The sequence below is a fragment of the Megalopta genalis genome, chromosome 2 (genome assembly GCF_051020955.1).
Source record: "Megalopta genalis isolate 19385.01 chromosome 2, iyMegGena1_principal, whole genome shotgun sequence".
In the NCBI taxonomy this organism is placed as follows: domain Eukaryota; kingdom Metazoa; phylum Arthropoda; class Insecta; order Hymenoptera; family Halictidae; genus Megalopta; species Megalopta genalis.
The window spans coordinates 38,826,263-38,852,990 of NC_135014.1; the positions used below are offsets into that span (position 1 = coordinate 38,826,263).

Sequence of the window (26,728 nt, forward strand, 5' to 3'; positions counted from 1 at the left end):
GTTATAAATTATAAAGCGATCAAAAATGTCGACGATTTTCCAAATCGAGGATCAACGCAGGCGACAATAGTCAATGACGATAAAGCAATCTCGTAACCTTTTTTGAAAAACACTTTCTTTACGTAAGCAAGCATTTTTAACAACAAAGGTACAAGGTAACAAGACTGCGGATTCTATGCATTCATGGCAAAAGTGGATAAGTGAAGTACAGAGATATAAAGACATCAGAACAATTTAAAGATTTCGTTACACTGTTTGTTATTTATTGAGACTGTCAAACTAGAAGTACGTCTTTGTTGAGCTCTTCTACTGTAGTAAAATCCGCAGTCTAACAATGGCACTAAAACGACAACTAAAAGAAAATAATGTCGCACGGCGAAGTTAGACGGAATGTTATAAAGTATGTACTTCGACTTCGACCTATTTGGTCTTCATTATGTGGTAAACCAAAATACATCATTGGACTCTTTTAATCACATTCCTTTTTTCTTGGAACGTTATCGATGCACATGCAAATGCATGGCTTAACATGGCTACGTGACTAATAACTGACTACGTGAAGAATGCGACAACAGAAATGTTGGACGTATGTCTCACCATGTTCAAATCCTCTAATCTGGTGCGGACGCCCGTCAGCATTTCACTACGCTCCGCAGGAGTATGCGGACATGGGTACAAAGAAGCGTGGAAGCCACTGCAGACTTTCTTAATTCGACTTTTCAGCTGCTCTCCTTGGAAAAAAGCAACGAAAGCAGTTTTGAACATCTGATTCCCCTGAAACAATTAATTAGACACCTTGGTTAATCGAAATAGTCGAGTGATATTTAATGTGACCTGCGATTTCTGAAGAAACCAAGAATTTTTAAACAGGACCAATAGCAAAGCCTCACACCTTCGATTTGAAATTTGGCTTTGAAGAAGATCGTGGTGCAATGGGTTAAACAAAACTCAGAAATGATATGCCGAATAATCTGTAGACTCATTTCAATTTAAATGCGTTTTGTAAATTTACATTTAAGCGTTTCAATTGCTATATATACTATTGGGATTATGGCTTGGATTATTTCTTAAATGAATATGATATTAATTCTTTTTCTTAAGTTTTATTTTTACTTTAACTAAATTCAACTAGGAGACTGGCGACTAAAAATCGCCTGCTTATAATATACCCTTTTTGGTGTGGTCTTCTCTGCGATGATGTATCGCGGTATATACAGGGTGTTCCACAATTATTTTAACAGCCGAAAATGAGGGGTAACTGAGGTCATTTGAAGTAACTTTTTCCTTTGCGAAAATGCAATCTGCGGCTTTGTTTACGAGTTATTAACGGAAAACACTGACCAATGAGAGGTGACGGCGCGAAGTTCGAGAGCCCGCAGCACGAGGCTTTGACAGATGGTCGGGACGGACTCGAGCCGCGTTCGAAGTATTGAACAAATCACGAAGCGAGAACTTTCCGTATTTTTTTTGCTACGTAACAGTGATGTTTTTAAGAAAAACGCTGTTCACCTTTACTTTAGAACGTCTGAAGAATATTTACTAATTTTTCGGACCCGAAATAGTAAGTAATTTAACCGTGACGACCGTTTTAATTTTCTAGTGTGCATGACACCTTGTGTGTAACATATGAAATTTTTAAGCAAGGTGTACAGTGAAGATTAACAAAGTACGTAAATGATATTTTAATTTAAATAATTCTGTGTCCGAACACAGTTCAACGAATGATTCGCAAAGCTAATTTAATAAATAATAATCGTGTTAAAGGACGTAAGCGATATGTTTGTTAGAGCAATATGAAGAATATTATCAATAAGATACTCATCCATTTAGTTGTAAAATCCACTTCATGTATCCGACGGCGACGAACAGAAGGATGTCTCCGGGCAGGTTATGTCAAGACAGTTATGTCAAGGTTATGTCAAGGTTAAGTCAAGGCTATGTCAAGGCTATGTCAAGGCTATGCCAAGGCTATGCCAAGGCTATGCCAAGGCTATGTCAAGGCTATGTCAAGGCTATGTCAAGGCTATGTCAAGGCTATGTCAAGGCTATGTCAATGCTATGTCAAGGTTATGTCAAGGCTATATCAAGATTATGTCAAGGCTATGTCAAGGCTATGTCAAGGTTATGTCAAGGTCAACACATGAAATATCATTTACGTACTTTGTTAATCTTCACTGTACACCTTGCTTAAAAATTTCATATGTTACACACAAGGTGTCATGCACACTAGAAAATTAAAACGGCCGTCACGGTTAAATTACTTACTATTTCGGGTCCGAAAAATTAGTAAATATTCTTCAGACGTTCTAAAGTAAAGGTGAACAGCGTTTTTCTTAAAAACATCACTGTTACGTAGCAAAAAAAATACGGAAAGTTCTCGCTTCGTGATTTGTTCAATACTTCGAACGCGGCTCGAGTCCGTCCCGACCATCTGTCAAAGCCTCGTGCTGCGGGCTCTCGAACTTCGCGCCGTCACCTCTCATTGGTCAGTGTTTTCCGTTAATAACTCGTAAACAAAGCCGCAGATTGCATTTTCGCAAAGGAAAAAGTTACTTCAAATGACCTCAGCTACCCCTCATTTTCGGCTGTTAAACTAATTATGGAACACCCTGTATAATGTACAGTTTATATCACCATCGGTGCGCGCTGACGGAACCGGCGGAAATGTAAACTGATATTTTCGAATCTCAGTCCTAAGTAAACTATAGATTAATTTTTGTCTGAGGCTAAATTTTCTTTTTCAACATATATAAAGTCCTATTTTCTATGTACTTATTAAATAAACTGAAATTATAAAAATAAATAGAATTGTATTATTGGAATAAATATTGATTGTATCGTTTCATAAGCGTTACATGCTGTTTCTGAATTAACGGAAGCATTCCTAAAATAGATATTATATCTCAAAAATAATAGAAAAATGGAGACTAACGGTGGCTGGGTCTTCTAACGCCTGATCCAGTCCAACTTGACGCAAGAATACGTTTCCACGTGATATCCGCCACAACATCCTTTCAAAGGCTGGTACACGCTCCCGGATTATGACCCCAGCAACGAATCTGAAAGAAAAATCCTGTTCAAACACAAACAAATTTCCCAAATCTTATAAGGTCTATAAAATGAAATTCGATGGGCATGTAAATCATGGAAAATATTTGGCACAATGTGTACAGGGTATCTCAGTACTTTCGTTACACCCAGAAAGGAGTGACTCCGGAGCTGATTTTAAATCACATTTTTCTCAGCGATGATGTTGGTTACGACTTCGTTCACGAGTTAGTAACGAAAATCGCGAAGTAATAACGCTGTTAATTAAAATGCAAGAAAACATATTGATTAACAAAAATTAACAGCATTTTTACTATATAATATTATATAATTCTGATTTTTATGAAATAACATATAAAAATCTGAATTTGCATGAAGATTCACCGACTAATTATAATAGAATATTGTAATATTATAAATTATTATAAATTATAATATTCTATTATAATTAATATTCTATAAAATTATTAAAAATTAATAAACAGTATGAGTGTCTTGCTCTGTCATCTCATGTGAATTCGATTGGTACTATGAAGGGCATATGAAGTTAATATCAATGTGTCTACTGTCTTTTTTAAACAACAACAAACATTCAACAATACATTTAGAATCGATTAGAACGAAAATAAATAAGCAACACAAAAGAATAATATTTATATGAATTGTGTTATCTAAAGATATTTTAATAAAATTAGGTTAACTATAATCGTTTAAAAGTAAATCTATTTTTCCGTGACTAACATTTCATTACATAATTTAAGTACATAGTTATTTTTTCTGTTACATATATTATATTTATATAGACTTGCATTGCATATCAATAGAAAATGATCGAACTCTGCCAGTATACTCTACGAGAGGAAATAAAAATATTATATAAGCGTAAGCACATAGTCGTTACTCCAAACGACTCAAATAATGAATTTAACTAGAATAAACGGTGTAGATAAAAATCATCCTGCAATTTGTTACTCGTTGTATAACAATCTATTATTACTATCCTATATTATACTCGTAATATTATAGCGTACTAAAGTGATCACAGCCTCGCTATAGTAATATCTTTTCTACAAAAATTCTGCTGCTTAATTCCAAAACGTTATCAGTACACCGCGTATCTTAATGTAAAATAAAAATTGACACAATGAGTTTTAAAACATACAAATTGAATTAAAATATATTTCTACTTTTAATAATTTCAATAAATTAAGGAAAATGTAAGAACTTTCTTAAATTCTTCTGATATTTTCCTTTAGTGTATTTCACCTGATCAATCTTAGCATAAATACATAAAATTCGCGGTCTACTTAAAAATTTTCTACTTTCAAAGCTACATAACAACAACACCCTATAAGTTCCAACAAAAATGTAGAGAAGAGTGTGTTTGAAGAAAAATTTCTAAGAGTTGTCAACGTGTTACGCGAGTTGTCCCCGTAGAAGACATTTTCTTGAAAACAATTTTATCTATAACATTGCTGATAGTTAATAAAAAAAGAGCAACATACTCAAGACGTCCATGGCCGGTGACGCTCTGAATCTGTACGTCCTCGTTCAGCGTCCTGTTCATCGAGTCATTGGCCTCTTCCTGTTGATACAGAAGAAGATGAGACGAATCTTGATTCCCCGACAGAACGGTAACATCGTTTACACGAAGGAGGACGATGCTATGAGCAAAAGCTGCTGAACTACTTTAGCTACCTCCGTGAAAAAGACTTGGGTCTTCTCGAGCACGTGCCGTAATTCCGTCAACTCGAGATAGTTACTCTTCAGGTTCACCGCGTTTTGGCTCAGCTCTAAAATGTCGTTCCCCATCTTCTCGAGATTCGCCTGCAATAACAATTAATTCTAGTATTTTTAATTGAAAATTGTTCCTTCGTTCCTTTTGCGATATGTATACATTGCGAACTTAATTCCAGCTAATAATTTAAATACGTGAGAATTTGATTTTATTATGAAACATATAAATGTGCCTTTAAAATGAGTCGAGATTTATTGTTATGTGGCGCTATTTTATGAAATTATAACAGTTTGGACACGGACGATTTTTCGAATACAATCAATTCTCTCTAATTGATTCTCAGATTGTGCACAAATATGGACAATTTGGGAAGAGGGGATGCGATTATTCGAGCCTTGCGGCTCGTTTTTATAGTTGTTGACAATCGGTAACTATAAAAACGAGCCGCAAGACTCGAATAATCGTATCTTCTTTTCCCAAACTATCCATTTTTGTGTACAATCTGAACGTCAATTAGAGAAAATTAGAGAGAATCAGCGTATATGAATACTTTTTGAAACCACACTATGTACTTCTTTCAAACAAAGATCACCAAAATATGCAAAAAATATTTGTTTACCTCGAGATCTATGATGGCTCTGGGGTTCGGCGCACGTGGTAACTCAGGCAGGTTATCCTGGATAGGTACACCATCCTTTCTGACTTCCGATTCCATGTACCGAAGCTTCCGCTCCATTTCGTCACACCGACGGACTTCGCTGACGAACTTTCGTTGAAAGTAATTGACATCGCCGTTTAGCTACGAAGACATCCATAACAAATAGAAATTATAGTTAAACAAATATTAAACATGCTATACAGTTGTTATATACGGGTTACTTATCAATTTTAGTCTAATCTTATAACTGAAATGGTGGAAACTAACGTGTGAGGTGAACTATACGAACATTGTGTGCTTGCATTTTTTAATTCACTGACGAAGCAACATTTTATGAAAGCGATAAGAAATGGAATAGGTTCCAATAATAACTGTTTTAAATTTTTATATGTCGGTTCCGACTGGAACAGTTATGGAAAACCAAAAAATCCTATAAGTGTTATAAGTAGTTGCGGATCTTTATGCAAAATAAAATTTATCTTCAGCTATTGAAACTAGTGTGAGTTAAAATAGAAGTTTTTTTCTTTCTTTACTGATCCTAGTGAGTTGAAAATAATACGTACATGCCCTTAAATTCTTGTAATATTTTAATTGTTTTAAATTTCATGTACCCATTTTTGTCATGAAAGTCTACTATTATAGGTTTTCCAACAAATATGCCATCGCTCGACAGCTGACAAAACAAATTCCTCCAACCTTGTAGCATGCTCGTAAGAATTGTTACCAGGTTAATTATACCGCTCACTTTTCCAGTCATTTTCCTCTCTCTGAGGCTACTCAAAAGGTTGAAAAAATGTGACACATTTTGGATCACAAACCACAAGCATTTTTTCAGATTTTTCAGTTGCAAGCTGCGGTTGCAAAAATAAAAGACCACTAAAAAATCGAGAAAATGCGGATTTTTTATAAACTGCAAATTTTATCCCCGACATTTTAATTTCTTGATAAGATGCTACCAGAAGTATTGTTATCAATTTTTTGTAGACTTTTAGAAGAGCTGCGGTAAAGTGAAGCAAAATAAAAACTAAACTTTTGGCGTTTTTTCCGTGAGAAACTAAATAATACTTGAGTTTGTCCTCTCAGTAAGTGTATTATACAGTATTAAACGTTTCTTCGTTCAAATAAGCAACCATTGAATGTAAGAAATGAAACTCAAAATGAATTAAAAGGAAGATTGCTTTCGTAAGGTTTCGTAACTATTGTTCGACGCAACGATTAGGGTGCCCAACTGTGAGTCTGTTTGACACGGTTCGAGCCCCGCTGAGAGGTTCATTTTATTTTGTCGTAAATCGTATATTTTTCCAATTTCTTATTGCACGATTTTCTCATATAATTCATCATTCATAATATTTTTGTGCTTCCGTAAGTTGTAATAACAATATGACGTTTCTGGACTGGTGATGAGACAATGAGTTAATGTGACTGATAAAATTAGTTAATTAAGGATTATGTCTAACAGAACTTACATCGCGAAACTGCACAGTACCGGTTTCACCAAGTTCAGAGACGGATTGATAGGCAGACTCTGGCTGAATGAACAGCTGGCAGAGAGCCATCGTCTCGCTCCTGAACATTGTAAACGATTTATGTTTTATCCTGTAACAAGAAGGAATGATAGAGCATTAATTATTTATATTTAATTATATATTAATTATATATTAATTATATATTTATTTATATTTAACCCTCTGCACTCGAATGGCAACACTGAGGTACTACTAGAAATTGCTACATCGTTTTTTAAACGATATCTTAGTTTCAAAGTTAAAATCACTTCGAGTACAAAGGGTTAATATCGACTCAATTATTTTATTTCCAACTGCATCATTTCCAATATCAGCTACACTGATATTTATTACTCAAATTTATAATGTGTAACGTAAGAGCACGAACGCGTCTTCTCTGAAAATTAGTACGTAACTCTCTACAATCCGACATTTTGTTATGAGTTCAAGATAATAAATGTAACGTGAAACCATTTACTGTAGAAACTATAGATATAATTTAACGACAAATTAACAATTTTTAAAAAGGTGAACTCGTAATAATTCAAAAAGCTATTACACATCCACTTTTCATCTTAAGCTGAAAAGTCAGGGGAAAACATGTCTAGACATTACCAGGTAACAATTGCTAATGGAAGAGACTAGACACATTACTCTAGATAACAGTGTAATATAAAATATAAAATATGTTGTACAAAAGTTATATTTACAGCACGGTGTAAGAAAGAGAGGAGGCCGACTACGGTTACCCTACCACGCTAAGAGTTTACTTCCATGAATTCCCGCGAGAGGTGCTAACGAAACATCGGTGCTCATGGACACGTTACTTTTTTTAATATATATTCGTATACGCATGATATTACTACGGTAATGTTACTATAGTGGGTATTATACACACAATAGAAATTCTCACCAATTTAAAGATATTGCGCGCACGCTCTTACGTTACACACTCTACACGGTATTATCGAGCACAAGAAGTTCGTCCTGCTTGCTACTACAAATTATTAAGCAAATCGTTGAAGATCAAACAGTTTACAGTTTTATCTCTGGTTAAATTAAGATCAGCAATCGACAGTGATTCAGCAAACACCGATGCACGATAGTAGTACGAATTCTTACAAGCATTCGCTGTTGAAACGTTCACATAAAGTGATTTCACTGTTTAACTTTCCTGTATCCTGCAGAAATCAAATCGTACGTGTCATATACTTTTATCTGTATTGTATTCGAAGATTGCATTCTGTTACTGCAAACATGGCCCCGATCTGGCGATACAGTACGATAAATAATATTCCACAAAATGAGTGTCACTGTCGCGGCATCTTAATCCCATTTCCGCTGAGATGATACAGAACGAGCTCGACACGATACGAAGTTCCCTATCAAGGTTCATACGAAACGATAATCGAATTTATTACTAAATATGTAGATAAAGTGATAACATTGATCAGCGACTTTCCAATATACGTACAACAGCCACTGTCATGTCCGCACGACTATCAGATTTCTCGCCGAAAGGAAACAATAAAAGGCTATATCTGAAGGTTATATAATAAGAACAAGTAGTTCTACGCTTTACCAGAGTAGTTGATTCAATAGTTCAGAAGCGACCATCGTTGCTCATTTGGAAAACAGGTTTAAATGTAACTACAACCCCTGGAAAAAGTATTCGAACACCTTTTAAAATGCAATAACTTTTTTAAATGTTGTGTTTTTTTTAATGTTAAAGAGATTAGTTTATTATAATATTAAAATACTTGTAACACTAGAGATTGCCGGAGCGAGTTAATTTAACTAAACCGGCAATCTAACTAAAATACGTTTTTTATTATTTTGCTGTTACTAAGAATGACAAAAAATATAAAAATCGTTGTTTTTTAACTTTTTTATCTGAACCTAGAAAGAAAATTTGAAAAATGCGTGTTGTAGATTCCTAAAAGACTGCGATTTTCAATGCAATCTTCAATTGTTTCTAACTCATAACAACGTCAACCGATTTCGATGAAATTTTCAGTATGCACATAAGTTACCGAAATCTACAAAACGTAATGTTTACATTTTTGTTATAAGTTCAAACAAAGAAGTTGCTTTTCTGTTGTCATTCCAAGTATTAGCCAAATTAAAAAAAAAAGGTATTTTGGTCATTGTACAATGAACTATTCACTTTAACATATAAAAAATGCAATTCATTTAGTCCAGTTTTTAAAAAATTATTGCAAATGTTCAATCTCTCCCCAAAAACGTGCATAGGTTCAATCAGAAGTTCGACTATATTCAATAAACGCAAACGAGATAGACTTATTAAATTACAAGAAAACGTTCAACTTTAAGATCACGTTTCCAAGAATACGCAAATTCAGCCATAGATCTGAAAGATGAGCCAAGTTGTTCACTCATACAGCCGAAAAATATCGAATCACAATTCGTGCGTGACTTTCAAAAATCGCGGAACGGTGACAAGAAAAACGTGACCATATCGTTCGCCGATAACAATACAATATCGTGTACTGCTTATAAGCTAGTGTGACATGTTGTATTCTACGAGCACGCAGTTTCAAAATTACTGATAAAATCGTGTGTCGATTTCTGTTCAAGCTTGAGATACAACTTTAATCCTGAAATCACAAGATTCAAATAATTCTTTGTTTCACAGAAACATTGTACTCTTTGATGAAAGGCACGTTATATATCAATATAAAATATTGGTTATCACCAAGGTTGTTTTGCATTCAATACTATTCCTCGCTGTAATTTGATATTTTACCTCTCAAACAATAACGGTTAGACTGCGGATTTTATGCATCCATGACAGAAATGAGTATCTAAAATTTGAGATTATGAAAATATTAAAAGACCTTAAAGACATCTGCGTATTATTTTTAATTCATCTAAATTATTAAAGAAAAAAACATACTGCCCTTTTTGTTGCAATTTTCGAAGATAATTTTTTTTACATGAAGATCCGCAATCTAATAATGATTGTGAATAAACCTTTTCTCACAAAAACATAATTTGGACTTTGATTGATAGACTGTGGATCTTTACGCACAATATAAATTATTTACATCAATTGCAAGAAGAAAATTATACCTTTCCTGAATAATTATAATTGACTGAATATAATAACTTGGCATTCTTAATTTCATTTCATCTTCTTACCATTTTAAATTGCACATGCTCAAGTTTGTCATAAATGCATAAAATCCGTAATCTGTTAATAAGTCAATCGACATTCAAAGTACGTTATCATCCGGTAGAAAACCTGTTCCAAGTTACTTTTAATTTACTATAAACTGCAAATACATATTATTCATAGTCTGGTTTGAAAAGTATTTACTCTTCCTCCCAATTGGCACGTGAGAAAATAGAATTCGGTGTAGAAATAGATTACGTCACTACAATTTGAAAATTTAGGCAGCTCTAAAATGTTGGTTCATAAATATGTAGTACTTAAAACTATCAATAAATTGTTCAATAAATTAGCCATTTAGTTTACGAAATTACATTTCTTGCATCTCTTAAGTTCACTAGCTAGACAGCCGAAATGCAGAATATTAACATCGAATTTAGATAATAATTACAATTATGCTATAGTAATCCTACAATTTTGTAAATTAACAATCTTTTGCTTACACTTACTATCAAATGCAATCTCCAAAATAAAAAATTTCATTTCTAGATCAGTGCACACATTTATCAATAAATGTATAATGAAGACAAAGCGATCTAAAGAAATTTTGTAATTGAAAAATTAACGTTGATTAGTTTTTTATCTAACATCAAGTATAATCTCACATGTTTCTCTTGCAGATAACTACCTAAATTAATTACGGCACTCAAACTTAAACATGATCATGATTCTCTTTTTAAATTCGCCGTCTACTTCTGATATAAATCGTTTGTTGTTGAATAACATTCTTCACAAATATTCTTTCTACACGACTAGAAATGAAGCAGGAAAAAATACTAAGCACAATGACACAATGATCGTTATGTAGATTACATTTTATAGTTCTGTTATAAATTAACCAACTTAAATCGTTGATATTTTGATCTCACCTATTACGTGACACATTTGATAATGCACGAAAATCACAAGCTTACAATTTGTTGTGCAGAGATTCACGATCGAACGTACCAAGTTCGACGAATTACGTACAAATGGCTATCCGCATTTCTTACTGGTCATTTTACCGGTGAAGAAATGAAGAAAGCTCTGTTACGTTTCAAACTGTCTCATTGTCTGCTCCATTTTTCATTCCCCGATAAAAGTGGCTCGGCAATCTGATATGTCCAGATTATTAAATGGCACGATATCTCTGTGTATACCTTTGCACAACAGGTTTCGAGTTATACGCACAGATGTAAACGTATCATACAGGGCGATTCATACAGCGGCATCAGAGAACGTACTAATACAATCGTCTAGTGCTTACAGACCATTCAAAAATATTATACGTCACGTCACGTCGTGAGACTCACGCTTTTATCATTCGTTTATTCGTTTCAATTACGTACGCTAATTAATAAACCTGAAACAAACGAAATATTACAGTAGCTTAGAAAATTTCTCGTACGCCCTTTAAAGCGAAATAACTTTTTTCAAATTGGACCAAATGACTCGAATTTGTTGGAATGACAAACAAATGAAAAGCTCGTGCCTTTAATTATTTTATTTGTACGGGCATTAGACTACCAAGCTCTAAAGGTAACTAACCTGCATTGTTTTGTAATGACGAAAAGACTGTGCCTACCTTCGCTATTTTTATTAAAATATCTGATTCTATTAAGAAATTTCTTCAATGTTTTTCTATGAAGAAGTCTTTATTGTTTCAACAATATTAAAAATATTCAGCAATATTATAAAAAAATGTCAAACCAGTCATTTCGACCGACTGCATATGTTTCTTTTTAATATTTCGATATATAAATATTTCCGAATCAATTTTCATATGGCAATCTTTTTTCTTATTTATACAATACACTTGCATTCAATTGATTGAAACTGAGAACGCCCTATATGCGACTCTAAATGCAATCTTATCGAATACCAAACGAAATTCTCCGTCGCTCGGACCTACGTAAGAGAACCGAGATAGAAGCTAACGTAAAGATAAGAAAAGTGAATCGTGTGTATCTACAAACATATGTAGCACCGATATAAACGCGAGCCTTAAATTATGAGCCTGGGTTCTGGAAGTCTAATTCCCTTTTATGGCACTTCTGATTGTTAGAAAGCCGCAAGCATGTCTTCGCTTGTTATTAGACTAATTTTTTTAAACATGACGACACTATGTATTTCCAAAATAGATTTCATTGATATATCACGCTCCGTAACAGTGATTATTAAACAACCTCGTTAACATTAAGTATACAAATTAATCCTCGGCCTTCTTTTCATTTTGTTGCCTATTTAGAACCAATTTAAGTACACCATAATTTTGAAAGCAATCACCATCGCTTTTCATTCATTGTCTAGTGAATTCAATTTTTAAAGAAAGATGATATGTATTTTTGATACGGCAGAATCAAGAACGTGTATCGACAAAGTGATATTGTAACGACAATGGAACAGATAATACGTAATCGGAATGGAGCTGAAACTGGCGAGTAAGCCGCGCAAAGGGAAACTTTCCACGCGTCCACGCGCGACAATTGTATCACCTGTCGTGAATCCTAAATTTTTCCGAAATGCAAGCGATTAGATATTGTACGATAGCTGACAACATTTGTGTCGAATGACACTTGCAATTAATTGTTTGGCAAGCCCATTTAGTATTCGAGGATCATTTTTCTGCAACAGTTTAGTCACTTTGGTACCACTTTCTACGTGTACTGCAAGCTACAGCAGTTTCTCAATAACCCCTCAACGCATAATAATGATTATCCATGTCCGTTCCATGTCACGCATGTGTCATACCAGAACTACAAATCAATTTTTAAACTTGTCTCCACATGATTAGAGAGAGAAACATGACGTTATTCGATTCCCACGTGGTAAAATCTCTTGTGCAAAGATTGAAAATGAAACATAGCCACGAATTGAATAAAGTTTATAAGTTCTAAAATCGCTTTTTCGTTAATTTAGCGAACCCTGACAAATGCGAGCATGAGCGATAATTCCAGTTCCAGTAAAGCTATAATCATTTATTTAACCCTAAGAAGATTTTTTCATTCGGAATCCAAAAACCATGTCAGATTTGACGCTTATCCGATGACATCATACTTTTTTCACTTTGATGATAGGCACTTTAACACTTCCAAAATTCAATATGACGCATAAAAGATTAATTGTGGAGACCACGGATTAACCTGTGCTCCAAATAATAATCAAAGCGAAATGTCGTCAGGAATTATATGGAATTATATGACGCAATCATCCTGTTTCCTTCACTTCAAAAACGTTGTTTTTATCAAATCAAAGACATTTTCCTGTTCCTGTTGTAACGTTCGGAGAATTTTCCGACGTGTTTTTTCATACTCCTTCCTGAAGGCATACGCCAGGCTAGCGCCAGCCAACCGGTGGTTCGTCGACGACGAACGTTCTGGAATCGGAGCACATATGAATACCCCCACTACCATTCTTCAAGGAAAATTTGGGTAAATAAAGGGCCCAAACGCGATCATAAAGCGGACTAGTCTCAAGTCAACTACTGACGAAGAAACGTTAATAAGGTCGAGTCCAATTCTCTTTCGAGCACTTCAACCGAATACGTACATCGTTACAAGGTTATAAGCCCCCGCCTACCCAGTGCGATAAACTGGGACCGCGATCTAGAATCCGCGATACACTCATACAATATACAATTGTATTAAATCAAAAACTTGTAATATACTATCTTTTACCAGTTTACTTTGGTTGTAAAATTCAATTGTTCCATTTCCCGATTCGAAGTTTTCTTTCGATTTCCTGATTCGAAGACTTCTTGTAAAAGTTACGAGGCACCCAAATTCCAACTTCCACAATCCTATCCTGATTACCAGGTGACCAGCCATGATGAAAGAAGCATCGGCTGGTCCACGCAATTTTCCCTTATCAAAATTCCCAATCGCATCCAACCTCCGGCCACGCAAAGCTACTTGGCCCTCGGCTCGTAACACTGTTAGGAATTTCCGTTTACTTAGATATAGTTAGACATCGAATCAGTAATGACTAATTTGACTTCATCTATACACCAAACAATAATAATCAAATCGTGGCGTCATAAGGAACTATGTTACGCCATCATCATTTTTCCTTCCTTTCAAAAACGTGGTTTTTGTCAAATTGGAGACATTTTCCTGTCTTTGCCAAGAGACTTCCGTTTACTTAGCCGCGGTTACACATCGAATTAGTAACGACGTGGGAACGTATGAATTCCATTTTATAATTGCGTAACCTGCGCAATTATGTATACAGTTCGGTTGTGCTACAGTGGCTATCCTTCGTATAAAGGAGATTGCATGTTGAGGTAAAACTCGATCATACAGATGCTTTTCTGAATCTCGATGCATACTTTTCTATGTAATGAAATGTATTGATAAATTATTGCTCCTATTATCAGGCCTTGAATATAGCGTAATTGCATTTATGTGAACTAAATTTTAGCAGTACTTGGTTAACTGAATTCTATTCTGAACTGAATCTTCTTATATGAACATGAATTCCTATTAATCTATAGTGTTCATAAAAACTTAGGCTAATGGTATTAGTGTTACATAGACTTGACCAAAAAAATTATACAATATATATTAGTGGATATAATATATGATATAATAGTGGATATATTATATCCACTAATATATATTGTATAATTTTATATATATATTATTTTATATACTAATATATATATTATTATATATTATTATATTTTATATATTATTATATATTATTATATTTTATATACTAATATATATATTATTATATATTATTATATTTTATATACTAATATATATTATTATATATTATTATATTTTATATACTAATATATATTATTAATTTCTCATATGATATAATAGTGGATATGAGAATAAAAAAGAAAGTACATAATTTGCAGACTTCAATGAAGAACTCCAATGAAGTGGCAATTAAAAAAGTTCTATACGTTGGGGAAAGTAAACTATTGTCATAATGTCAACTTGGTATGTGTGGAGGTTTTTGTTTAAAATGAGAGAAACATTAGATAGAGCAAATGACAATTTCAGATGTGTGTGCGAGTTTTGACAGACATTCGTGATTTCAAATATGTTACGTTTATTTTATGTTTTATTATATTTTTATTTACGTTTATTTTATGTTTTATCACATGATAATAATTTATAAATTCAGCCATTTATATTTTCTAAAATAATACATTGTAGTATTATAAGAGTGGAAGAGTGAAACGAATGAATAATCATAGTCAATGGTGGGAAACAGGTGGACGCTTGTAATACAAAAAATCTAATTATGTGAATCAACTCTTGTTTCTCGACAGGTTCATATAAATGGAGTTCTACTCTAGATAAACTTTTCCGGTTCAACTTGGCATCATAGAACAAGAGGAAATAATTTTAAACTAATGAATCCTCTATTAAGCTTCATTCACTCTTGCAAATGGTAACTTCAAATTGACTCGATACAGGTCCGCTGCTATTATGATGGAGAAACCAGTTTCCACAATTTTTACCAATTTATATATTTATAAAAAGATTAATCGGTAGACTGCGGATTTTTATGATATCATTTTTAAATAAAAAGATACTTGAAATATATTGAAATTAGATAAATATGTATTTTGTTATTTAATAATTTGAAATAGTGTAACAATGTTCTTGAATTCGTCTATTATTAACTCCACAGTTTTGTATTTCATTTATTTATTTTCGTTATAGATGCATGAAATCCGGAGTCTATTAATCAGTGATGTTTATTAACAATATTTTGACGAGTCTAACTCATGATGGAGATTTCTAGTAATAATCTATTAACTATGAACGTTATTCCGTTCTTTGAAATCGTCAATATTTAAGCACTTAAATAAATTAAGTTACACGACAAATATAAATTTTCTTTTTCTTCTATGAAATTATTACAATGAAAAAAGTTATTCAATATTTTACGGTCGTTTTAAAAAAAAATTAGATTCTGCATTGAGTAAGTGTTTCAAATATTTGCATACATTCCAAACTGAATGCATTTTAGACAAGTATTCTACACATGCATTTTATCTATATAGTATTTGACAACACGAGAGAAATTCATTTTGCAATCATTAATACTTCAACTTGTTCTGATCCATCACGAGTGACGTGCATAAGTCAGGACAGTGATGAATCGTTCGACGAATAGATATCCATTAGATTTTCTCCCACCTGTTGTCAAACACCATTTTACTAGATGAATCTTATTCAGTCAGTCTATGCTGAAGGCGACTATAATCACGCAACAATGAACTCCTACTGCATATTAAGAGAAGGAACTTTTAAAACATCGACTTTTTTCCGTTCTTCACTTTTTATGACACTTCAAGAATATGTCATTAAAAGGAAATTTCAAAATTTTACAAATTACCTCTAATAAGTATCAAGTGCCGCGTGGATTCTTTTCATCACGTAAAACTTTAGACGCATTTTTCTTGAAACATCATTTTTCGAGCTGGTAGGACAAATATCTCAAAAACTAATTAATCAACCACAGTGCGCATGTTTCTAAATTAAAAAATATTGTTTTCCACAGACAATGAACCTATAATATCCCGAGTTTTTCAGAAGTTACTAATTTTCAACGAATATTGAGTTGTTAACAAATTGATAAAAGATTGATAATAAACAATACATCAACATTGAAGATCGAGAAAACGCTGTAAAGCAAAAATGAAATAAAATTGATATTGCAACATTGCAAAAGTTGGTTTGCAGTATAAAGAATAGAATATTTGAAACAATTAGCCATAACGGTGGAAATATTAAATATTAGTAATACAATATTTTTGTTTTTTATAACATCTTAGCTGATTGTCTCTGTTCAAATTTCACTGTATAATTATGCGTTTTATATTGTTTATACAAAAAATAAAGAATTTCTTTTGTTCACTAAATTGTCTTTTTATTTCTTATTATTCCCTCATATATTCAACAGACTTTTAATTTTATTAACAAATCTCCTTATATATACAAATTTCGTCCTTTAGAAAAATATTTTGGCATCCACAATTATGTTTCTACATCGTGAAATGATATTCCAATTTATATACAATTAAATATGTAAATACTTTCAAATATTCTTCAACGTAAAACTAAGGAATTAAATAGATCTTGAAATATTATCTCCTTTAAATAAAAGTGTTTCATTTACTGTATCCGATATCTTTCGGACAGGTAATAGAACAGTAATTACATACCTTTGTACCCCATTGCCAATCAATATTTCATGAAAATAATATCTTTAATCGTTGCTTAGAGCATTTTTATCTCAGTGCTAAAATACTTACTACCGAGATCCAAACCAGGGATAAAGATCCAGATATCACCTCGTTGTCTCTAGACTTTGTAATTGGTAAGCGTCACGGCGGATGTGTTAAACAGTCCCGTGGTTTAACGATAAAGTTAAACAGTGAATATTTGTCATCGGGCTGCAGATTCTTGCGCAAACACAAATTTTTGCGATTTAAAACAAAGATCAGCCTACGGTCGGACCCGTTGAAAAGATCAAACTGGTTGAAAAGATTTTTCATTCCATTGGAATTCTGTAATATTCCGAGCCGAGGTAAATCTCATAAAACTTTTGTAAACGTTATCTTACGTCAGATATTAAACAAAAATGCGATAAGGAAATGGTGTCGTACGCATATATATGTATGCAATATTTATATAGAATCATTGAATCGGTCCCGCTTTAAGTAGAAAATTCAACATAATTTTGATCTTTTTTCCATTCTATGTGCAATCAAATAAATATCATCGAGAGAAGATAATTTCATTGAAAATATCCTTATCTAACCGAAATATTATTATTAATGATCATATTATGCGCGAACCAAGCAAATAATCGCATAAAGCGGAATCGCGAAAAGAGTTTAACGAATTAAGTGCCGAGTATCAATTCCGAAAAATCTACAAACCGAACATAGAAAGTTAAAATTTATCACTGAAAATATTCGTTTAATTCTCTGGTGTTCTAAAAGTCCCAATAACATTCAACTTGGTCAATATATCACAATAAAAATGAATTTCAAAAATGAGCTAAAAATTAGTGTCATTAATGTGCGACCAATGCGGCACTCAATGTGTTATATGTTTACAAGTCCTTTGTCGATCAGTCTCGTCCCCGACACAGAAATCATTATTATGGATCGTATCAATGTTTCCCGAAGATAATAGAGAAAACAATATCGAATGTATCTGTTCAAATCTATCGATAAGAACCTCGTCTAAACATTAAGGAAAACAAAAGAAGAAGAGAGACAAAGAGGTATATCATCAATGACCGTTCCCCTATACAGATAAGCGTTGTACGCGATACAGAGCTCGCGGTGTAAAGTCCATTATGCACCTTGAGAAATGAACGAACACTTGCATAGAACACGCACGTGGAAATCTTCAATAAATTGAGCATAATGAACGGATAAAACGAATTGTCCGTGAGTCGAAACATGGATGTAGCTCGTGTCAGACTAATTGACCACGAAGAATACCTTTCTTATCGGTGTATGTACGCCAAATACTTATCGTCCAGAGGCCGATTTTACCTTTAACACGATACCAAAACACAAGTTTCGCTAATCGAGCACGAGCATTTCTATTCCATTGTACAGCGTGCGATTAAGATCTTGCTATAATCAATATTGAATTTCGTAACGGACTAAATGATATACAATTGTTGTACACCATATACATTGTAAAGTGTGATAAAAAAGTACTTGCCTCAAATAATAAGAAAAGTCAAATAATAATTAGAAAAGTTTACATTTCAGTGATTAATTTTTTCTCAAATTTCATTTTTTTCAGGATTAATTTCCAATTCTTGTTAATTCGTTGAATTAGTCATTGTTTGCACAAACTTGTATTTTCAACAGAATGTTGACGATCGTATTACTGTATTTTCGTAAGCTATAAATAGAGAAAAATTGACGGTCTCGTCCATTTAGTCGAAACACATTTTTCCCACAGAACGTAGAAAATGCACGCTAACTAACGAGTTAATTAATGGTCAAACAAGCTCTCACACGTCAATGTCACATTTAAGAGCACAGACAATGTACACATCTATCATGTAAAATAAGACAACCTTTAGATATAATAAACAGTTTCGTATATTACACAGTATACTCGTGGTTTTATTTATTAATTCACTAATATTTTAATATTATATTCGTGCCATTTTTTAGTTGCCTGTATTTTATTTTATTTATTAATTGTACTATTTTACTGCATTTAAATATTAGTAAAAAATATTTAATTTAAAAAATGATCAAGGATTTGTTGCTATTCTAAAAGGTTATTTTATAACATATGCTTTCAACAGTCTTAAAAAATGCTATTTTGATTAAGTCACATCTTCGGTTGCAAATATTAAAACTGCTTTACAGTTTATATTTATTTTAAGAATTTTTAATTCAGAAGATTATAATTATTACATAAGAGTTCTTGTATTACATTTATCTACTTGTATATCTCAATGCATATTTCAATTGTTAATTTCGAAGATCATAATTATCGCATTTCAGAGTAATTTTATTATATTTATATATGCTCGTACATTTTAATGTATACAGTCCTATAAGAAAAAGTATATCTGGTATTTAAATAAATGATCATAATTACTTATCCTAATTAAAAATTGCAAGTTATTCTGACATTCACCTACAATTTATATTTCGTAAATAACCTGTCACCGATCTATCTTTCGTAACTTCGTTTTGTTTTCGCTATATTTTAAATGGCTTAGCGCGGCATCGCATGCACATATATGATGGCAGGTATTAGCTTTATCATTCTGTTGTAAAGCCGAGGCCTTATGCCCAGTTGTGTGACTGACTTCCTGCAAATCTAGTTATCAATAGCTTTATACACGAACGATCAATCATACAGCTTCTATGTATGACAGAACTAAAAAACATTTAACAATCAAACATGATCTCTATAGATGCTTCTGTGAACTTACAATCCACTTTAATTGGAAATTGAATCTTCATTGAACGAAGAAAGAACGATTTAATAATTATGTAAACACAAATACAATTACGTAAGGTAATATTGTAACAAATGAAACACGTAGATTAATATTAACAACAACACAATTTTAAAACAGGAAAAGATGTTCCGCTTGCAATTATGCGTTACCATATTTATAAACAACAAGAACGTCTACCAATTAATTAAAAAATAATGCGAAAGATGTTGTTAAATGACATCTAATCGATCCGAGAGGTTCACATCCTTTTATAATAAATGCAAAAATCGTGCAAAAAAATAGTGTCAGGAACATTTGAAAAAGGTAAACACGGCGATTCCTTTCATCGAGGACACATTGCAGTTCATTTGCAGCAATTGTACGAAGTGAGAGGAACACGGAAGTTCGGCAATATGCGCATTTAACGTACTTTGCACAATAATTTCTGCATTGTACATGTAGGTGTTTATAAAAACGGAAACTGAACACAAAATTTTAGTTCTCCTATTCTACTATACAGGGTGGTCCAAAAAATCGTGATATAACTACTCGGTTTCAGTAAACTCTACATACAAACGTAAATTAAGAAGAGGATAACATTTCATTTTCACTTAAGGCTCCGTTTTCCACAAAGAAATTGAAAAATAATACGATTAAAAGAAAGTTTTACTTTCTGTCATACTACAAAATTCGCGGTACAACTTATCTGTTAAAAAATTCATTTTGTTAGAAAACTAAGTCTTAAATGGAAAATGACATTGTTTTCGACTTATTTTTACGTGTAGAATTACCACTCGACCATTTATACGACGATTTTTTGGACATGTGACAAATGAAGCGAACACATCAATGAAAAATCGATATATCAACGTTGTATAGAAGTATGATGAAGTGTTGCGTTTTATCGTTCACGCTTCGATTCCTGAATGAAGAATTCATATATAAAGTAAATTAACAATGTGTCACAGTAAAACGTGTGTCAACGTAAACACATTTGGCCATAAATCGTTGAAGAGTACAAAACAAGATAACATTTTTTCTGTAATAAGCATCCACTCGTAATAAGCATCCGCTTTTATTGTTAGAATTTACGTTGAACACTAAATTTATGAAGCATTAACAACTGCTGTTGTATATTACTTTACAGAAGTAACAATAATATATTTATTCGAATTTTTAACGATTGTTAAATGCAATATTTCTCCAAATAATCGTAAATTAAAAAATTTGAAGCCAATCATTTTGACGAACCTATACATCCAATGTTAATGAAAGATCTGCGTCTGCAAATTGTGTGTAAATCATGATGAATCCTAAAAATATGATGATATTCAATTCTATTAAATTATGATGAATATTATAATAGATACTTCTACTAAAAAATCTATCTAATTTCAGTTATTCTACTTAATTTAATTTTTATACTAAACGTTGATGGTACGACTAATTTCGAAAATTTCTCAGTTTGAAAATAAGATCGTTACGTCGAAGTTAAATTGTAAAATTTACAATAGTAAAAATATTGAAAGAATTTCAAAATATTATTATATTATTTGCATCCTAATAAGCCTAGTAAGAAAGAAAGTTACTTACAATTTCACTCGAGTTTGTTGAAGGTGAGGAAGACAATTTTCATTCTGCATAAAGATCCGCAGACTACTAATTATATGATTATAGAATATTGTAGAAAATTATTGATATTCACAAAAAAACAAGTTAAAAGCAATACTTTCGTTAATAGCATAACATTTACCATTTTTAATTTTGCACATGAGAGTACCAATTTTCAAAAACATCGTACTAAGCTACAAATTGTGAGCAACGTAATAAAATAAACAGTCGAGATGAGACTAATCCATAAAAATACATAGCTGCATGTATTATATTTAATATTCGGACGGCGATACCTGGATTCGATTGAACCTAAGTAAAATGATCTTTTTTGGTTTGTAGTTACGGACTCAGGTAGAAGGAAACGACAAAACTATATTGCGTATGACTTTTCCGCCAGATAACGAAAACCACGGATAATCGGAACCTGATTGATCGCTATTCCACCGTAGTAACACGTTTTTACAAAAATGAAACAAAAAATCTAATTAAGAGATTCAACTGTGTTTACATATTTTATTCGAGTAACGAACAACTACAATTTTAAGCATAGAATTTATTCAAGATATTATTCGAATGAAATTGTATTCGAAAAATTTGGTTTAAATATTGTCCGAATATAATGTTATTCGACTAATCCTCAGCTCTGTAACATGGAAAATCTGTAAATTTGGAAATCTGGAAAAAATCTGTAACATCGAAAAAATCTGTAACGAAAATTGAAGACAATTTGCATTTGTTATAGTAATTGAGATATATTGAACAGTTGACACGAAGGAACAAGTATATTTCTTTTGTTTTGCGAGTTATTGTAATCTCCTACGTCATGCAAGTACCTACGTTAGATGTGCAGATATTATATCTGAAGCATTGCGATGTACGTGTTTGGACTGAACTTACCACCACGAAATAAGCATTCTGCATACATTTATTATCATCTTCACTACATGCTTTCTGCGTTTGTATAATACAGAGGGCTATTTCCATTTTACGAATCTCATGAATCCGTTTTGGGCTCTTCAACGAAAATGGCGATTACGATTATCACATTCAATTTAGCAAAATCTAGATTTTATCGTTAATATAAGAACGGATAAACAAATATTGAACGATCTTCCACTGTTCTACTGTTCTGTTGTGTCGGCATGGGTATTACGAAGATTGTAGCAACATCAGTAATTAAGCACGTGCGTGCAAAGTTGCACGTTTTCTGATAGTAGAAGTTACGCTTGTTAGCTATAAATCTTCGTATATTTAAAAATTAAAACAGTGTAAGCATTAAAGATTAGTTCGTTCCAAATGCTGTCGAAACGACCATATTTTAATAAAAGAAAGTCAATAAATTCAAACATAATTTTCACTCGTGTTCAACGACATTTGTATAACTACTTGAATTCCGACTAACACCTGTCAATTACCGTTCTAGTACAGCTATTTCATAACTCAGAATGTAATTATACTTTTAAGAATTAAACGCTTTGTACAGCAGAACCCTGATTAACTGAATTATTCATAACACACGCTGTTTAGATTATCAAACAACTCCTATTTTTGAAAACATTTCATGGTCTGCTTATTCCTAGCCGAAAAGAGATCTCTTTTTTTTAATTCTACATTCAGTCTGTTCGTGAAAAATTGAAGGAATGTGAAAAACTGGGATTCACGCATACAACACACGCGAATACTTTTGACACTTCGTTGATACGAAAGAGAAATATGTTATTCGGTTACAACCCTCATCGCGGATGATGTAACCATCCAAGTTTTAACGATTTTTCAACATTTCTACGTTGCAAAGTACACTTCGTCGAACTCTAAAGCGTCAAGTTTCCGCAATATAAATTACTTATTCTATTAAAACCGGATACTCCCGTCTCTTCGCGAGATCGATAATTTGAACATCTTACAATCACATAGAGATACATTATTACGAAATTGCGGATACTATGTATTTGTAAGAAAAATGAGCAAGTGCAATTTAATACAATAGCAAAATTTAAATAACTAATGGATACCGACATACCATTTTTAACTTGTTGAAGTTATTAAAGCTAGGTTTACAGAACCCGTCAAAATGACGTGTAACTTTTTAACGAATGTCAAAATTGTAAAGATATACTTATGGGAAATTTATTCAGTGGATTTGTTTCATTTGGCACATGTTATGGTAAAATTCGCTAAAGATCGGAATAAATACATGCTTGTTATTTTCATAAAGCAATATAAAGAACTTCTGTTAACTTACGATTCCTATTGAGATTGTTATTTTGCAAAAGATCCGCGTATAATTATCACAGTACATCATACATTCGCAAGCGCTCTTGTAATTCTCCGTTGTTCGAAATTTCGTCGCGGCGATGAAGGTGCGAGCTGATAGAGGTAAATTCTCAATTAATTAGAAAAACGTATCGACTCACCGGGATGATGCAGCAAACAGCCGAGGAAGCGTAGGATCTATTTAGCGATCTTTTTTACGTTTGGGAGGAGACGAGAGACGAATTACATAACAAAAACGAGGATCTAGTGATTCGACTCGATCCAACACAATACCAGATCGTCTGTCGCGTACTCACCGACTTACTTTACTGAATCTAATTCAACGCTCGACAACGTCCCACCTCCAACGAGTTTTGCGTGATGGCCGCGGCAGGGCGGGAGAGGAAGCGGCGAACTCGTGACGAGTTGTTCATTGTACATAATCGTACACTGTGAAGAGATACACTTATTCAAATCAATTCGCCGCAGCAGGTAACGGGGCTATGTGCAACGCGCAGATAATTAGATCGAACGAAATCGTTTCAATAACAATTAAACAGTCGCACCGTGACAGAACTGCACCAAATATTCCTGGTTACTGAGCCGTGTTCGCCGTTGACTCAACAACCCCAAAAATTACCTACAATCGCTCGCTAGAATTTTCGGACACGCTTGAAAATGGAATACATAACATTTTTAATATTGGGCCAAAGTTTTTGGGATATTACACGGACCAGACAGCGTCTAAATAAACGTTTGCAAAAATTGCAATTAGTTGCAATGATAAACAATACAAATTTCAGATAACATCTTCAGGAAAGAGAGAGTTCAACAGTGAGTTCTTCTTCAAATTTCTCACAATTATTGGTCAAAAGTCTTAAACGCGATGATTCCTATCTTTAATTGTTTGTAGCACAGAATAACGTTTACTGAGTCCGATGTAACTTGCGGCATGCATAAACAACTCTGACATATATAATTATAAGCTCTTACATTTTTACTATATTTGTAAATTTCTATTTTCTTCACGAGTTTCGATAATTTAACATATTTTATCATAATCTGTAAACACGATTTTGACATCAAAAACTATAAGAAAACAGAAAAATATCATCTTTTCGACTTATCGAAAAACTGTTACAGTCTTCTTATCGAATTTCTTTCGATTTCTTTCTACGTATACCATTCTTATATTCAAATAATTAACATAGGGCGATGAAAAATTTCCAAGAGATTTTCTCGCGTTAGCGCTCCAAACATTCAATGATATAGACTAACAATAAATGCCGCTTTTCTTAATCAAGCCCTTTCTTTTTTCCCCAAAACCCTTTCCAAATACCCACTAATTTCCCACCTTTTCATTTATCTATTCTACAGTCGCATAACTTATCATTTATCTATTCTACAGTCTTACATATAAAAAAAATGCTATACCAGCTGAAACTAATTTTACATCGACAGATTATGTTTAACTTTCTCTCGTCTTTTACCATTCAAGTGAAAACTGATAGACACATGATTATGTCTCATTCTCATTTATTTATTGACTTGTTAATGATTTAAACCAGACGGCTTATTTAGCAAATACAGGATTGTTACTTGTACATATGGCCGATATTACTTATTATTAGTTTATAAATTCTTACTGAACATCGTTTAATGAAATCGTAAATTATTCTTAGTCCTTTTATATCAGGATTACATAAGAAGGAATTAATGCAAGAAGAGGCTATAAAATTAACACTTGCTAATGAAGCATTCAAATTGTAATGATCGTAACGACATCTAACGAATACCATAAAATCTCTGGAATGCATGTGATAAAATCTAAAGTAGTTTGTAGCTTTAACTAGACCTTGCTATTTGATTAAGACGTTGGTGGACAGTATTGCTTGAATTTTGAAGTCTCTGGTTAGGTCAGTGAAGCCTTGATTTCTGATGAATTTAGTAATTTCTTTATACAAGGACACTCAGTAATTGTAATTACGGCTGGTAGAAACCTTAATGATTTACCTGTAAAAGTAACGTGTAAATAGTGAAATCTTGTGATGGAAAAGTGTTGGCATACGCTGCCTTGTCTAACAGTTAAAAGCATTATTACAAGAAAAACAACGAAAGATCCATTCATAAATAAAATGTATGCTTTCGTAACACATTATGTTTGTCAATAAAATGTATACTTTTGTAACAGGTTAAATAATGGGGTTAATTAACTTGTAAATATTTATTTCATTTCTCAATCGCTTTAATGAGATAAAAATAAAACGACAGTGTTTTTAAATTCTTCAAATGTTTTCACAGTTTCGTATTTGATTTACTCATTTTTGTCATAAATGCGTAAAATCTGCAGTCTATTTATTATGTATTTGAACATATTTTGTAATTGAAACAAGTAAAATCTTGTAAATAATTTTAAATAAGGTGTTAAGTTTGTAGTTAAAAAGTTTATACTCTTCCATGAGAAATTTTACTTCCAGTAAACATAGTGTTTCTTACGAGGAATCAATTCTTTTGCTTGATTTTCAAGAAAACGTCAATAACATGCAAGTCTCACGTGTCCTCGAGCACGTGGCCTCGTAGCGCTTTCCAATGATTCAACGATTAATGTCCCGGAAAATTATTAGTATTAGTAATTCGAAATTGTTGATGTTTTCTCTTTTGAAGCCATTTTCCAAATAATATTATTGAAAGTTTCATTTGCATTTCGTGTAAAATCATCGATGTTTATTGTAAAAAATCCTTCTTAGGCCAAATCCATGTACATTCATAAAATTGTA

The 26,728-nt window shown here is 32.7% G+C and overlaps 1 protein-coding gene across 4 annotated transcripts in view; it reads right to left on the reverse strand.

Moving 5' to 3' along the window:
• Vha100-2 (V-type ATPase subunit a family protein Vha100-2) overlaps positions 1 to 26,728 on the reverse strand; it is a 57,690-nt gene that overhangs the window by 6,993 nt on the left and 23,969 nt on the right. For 2 of the 4 annotated variants that reach the window (XM_076519329.1, XM_076519326.1), the window contains exons 2-7: positions 6,911 to 7,040; positions 5,406 to 5,585; positions 4,747 to 4,875; positions 4,554 to 4,633; positions 2,933 to 3,059; positions 598 to 774 (exon numbers count right to left, since the gene is read on the reverse strand). In XM_076519329.1, coding sequence (XP_076375444.1) covers positions 598 to 774; positions 2,933 to 3,059; positions 4,554 to 4,633; positions 4,747 to 4,875; positions 5,406 to 5,585; positions 6,911 to 7,018 — 801 coding nt within the window. In that variant the 5' untranslated portion in view covers positions 7,019 to 7,040. Of the gene's footprint in view, positions 1 to 597; positions 775 to 2,932; positions 3,060 to 4,553; positions 4,634 to 4,746; positions 4,876 to 5,405; positions 5,586 to 6,910; positions 7,041 to 11,011; positions 11,031 to 24,112; positions 24,289 to 26,728 lie in introns of those variants that run through there. The other 2 variants (XM_076519327.1, XM_076519328.1) reach the window with 2 other exon arrangements.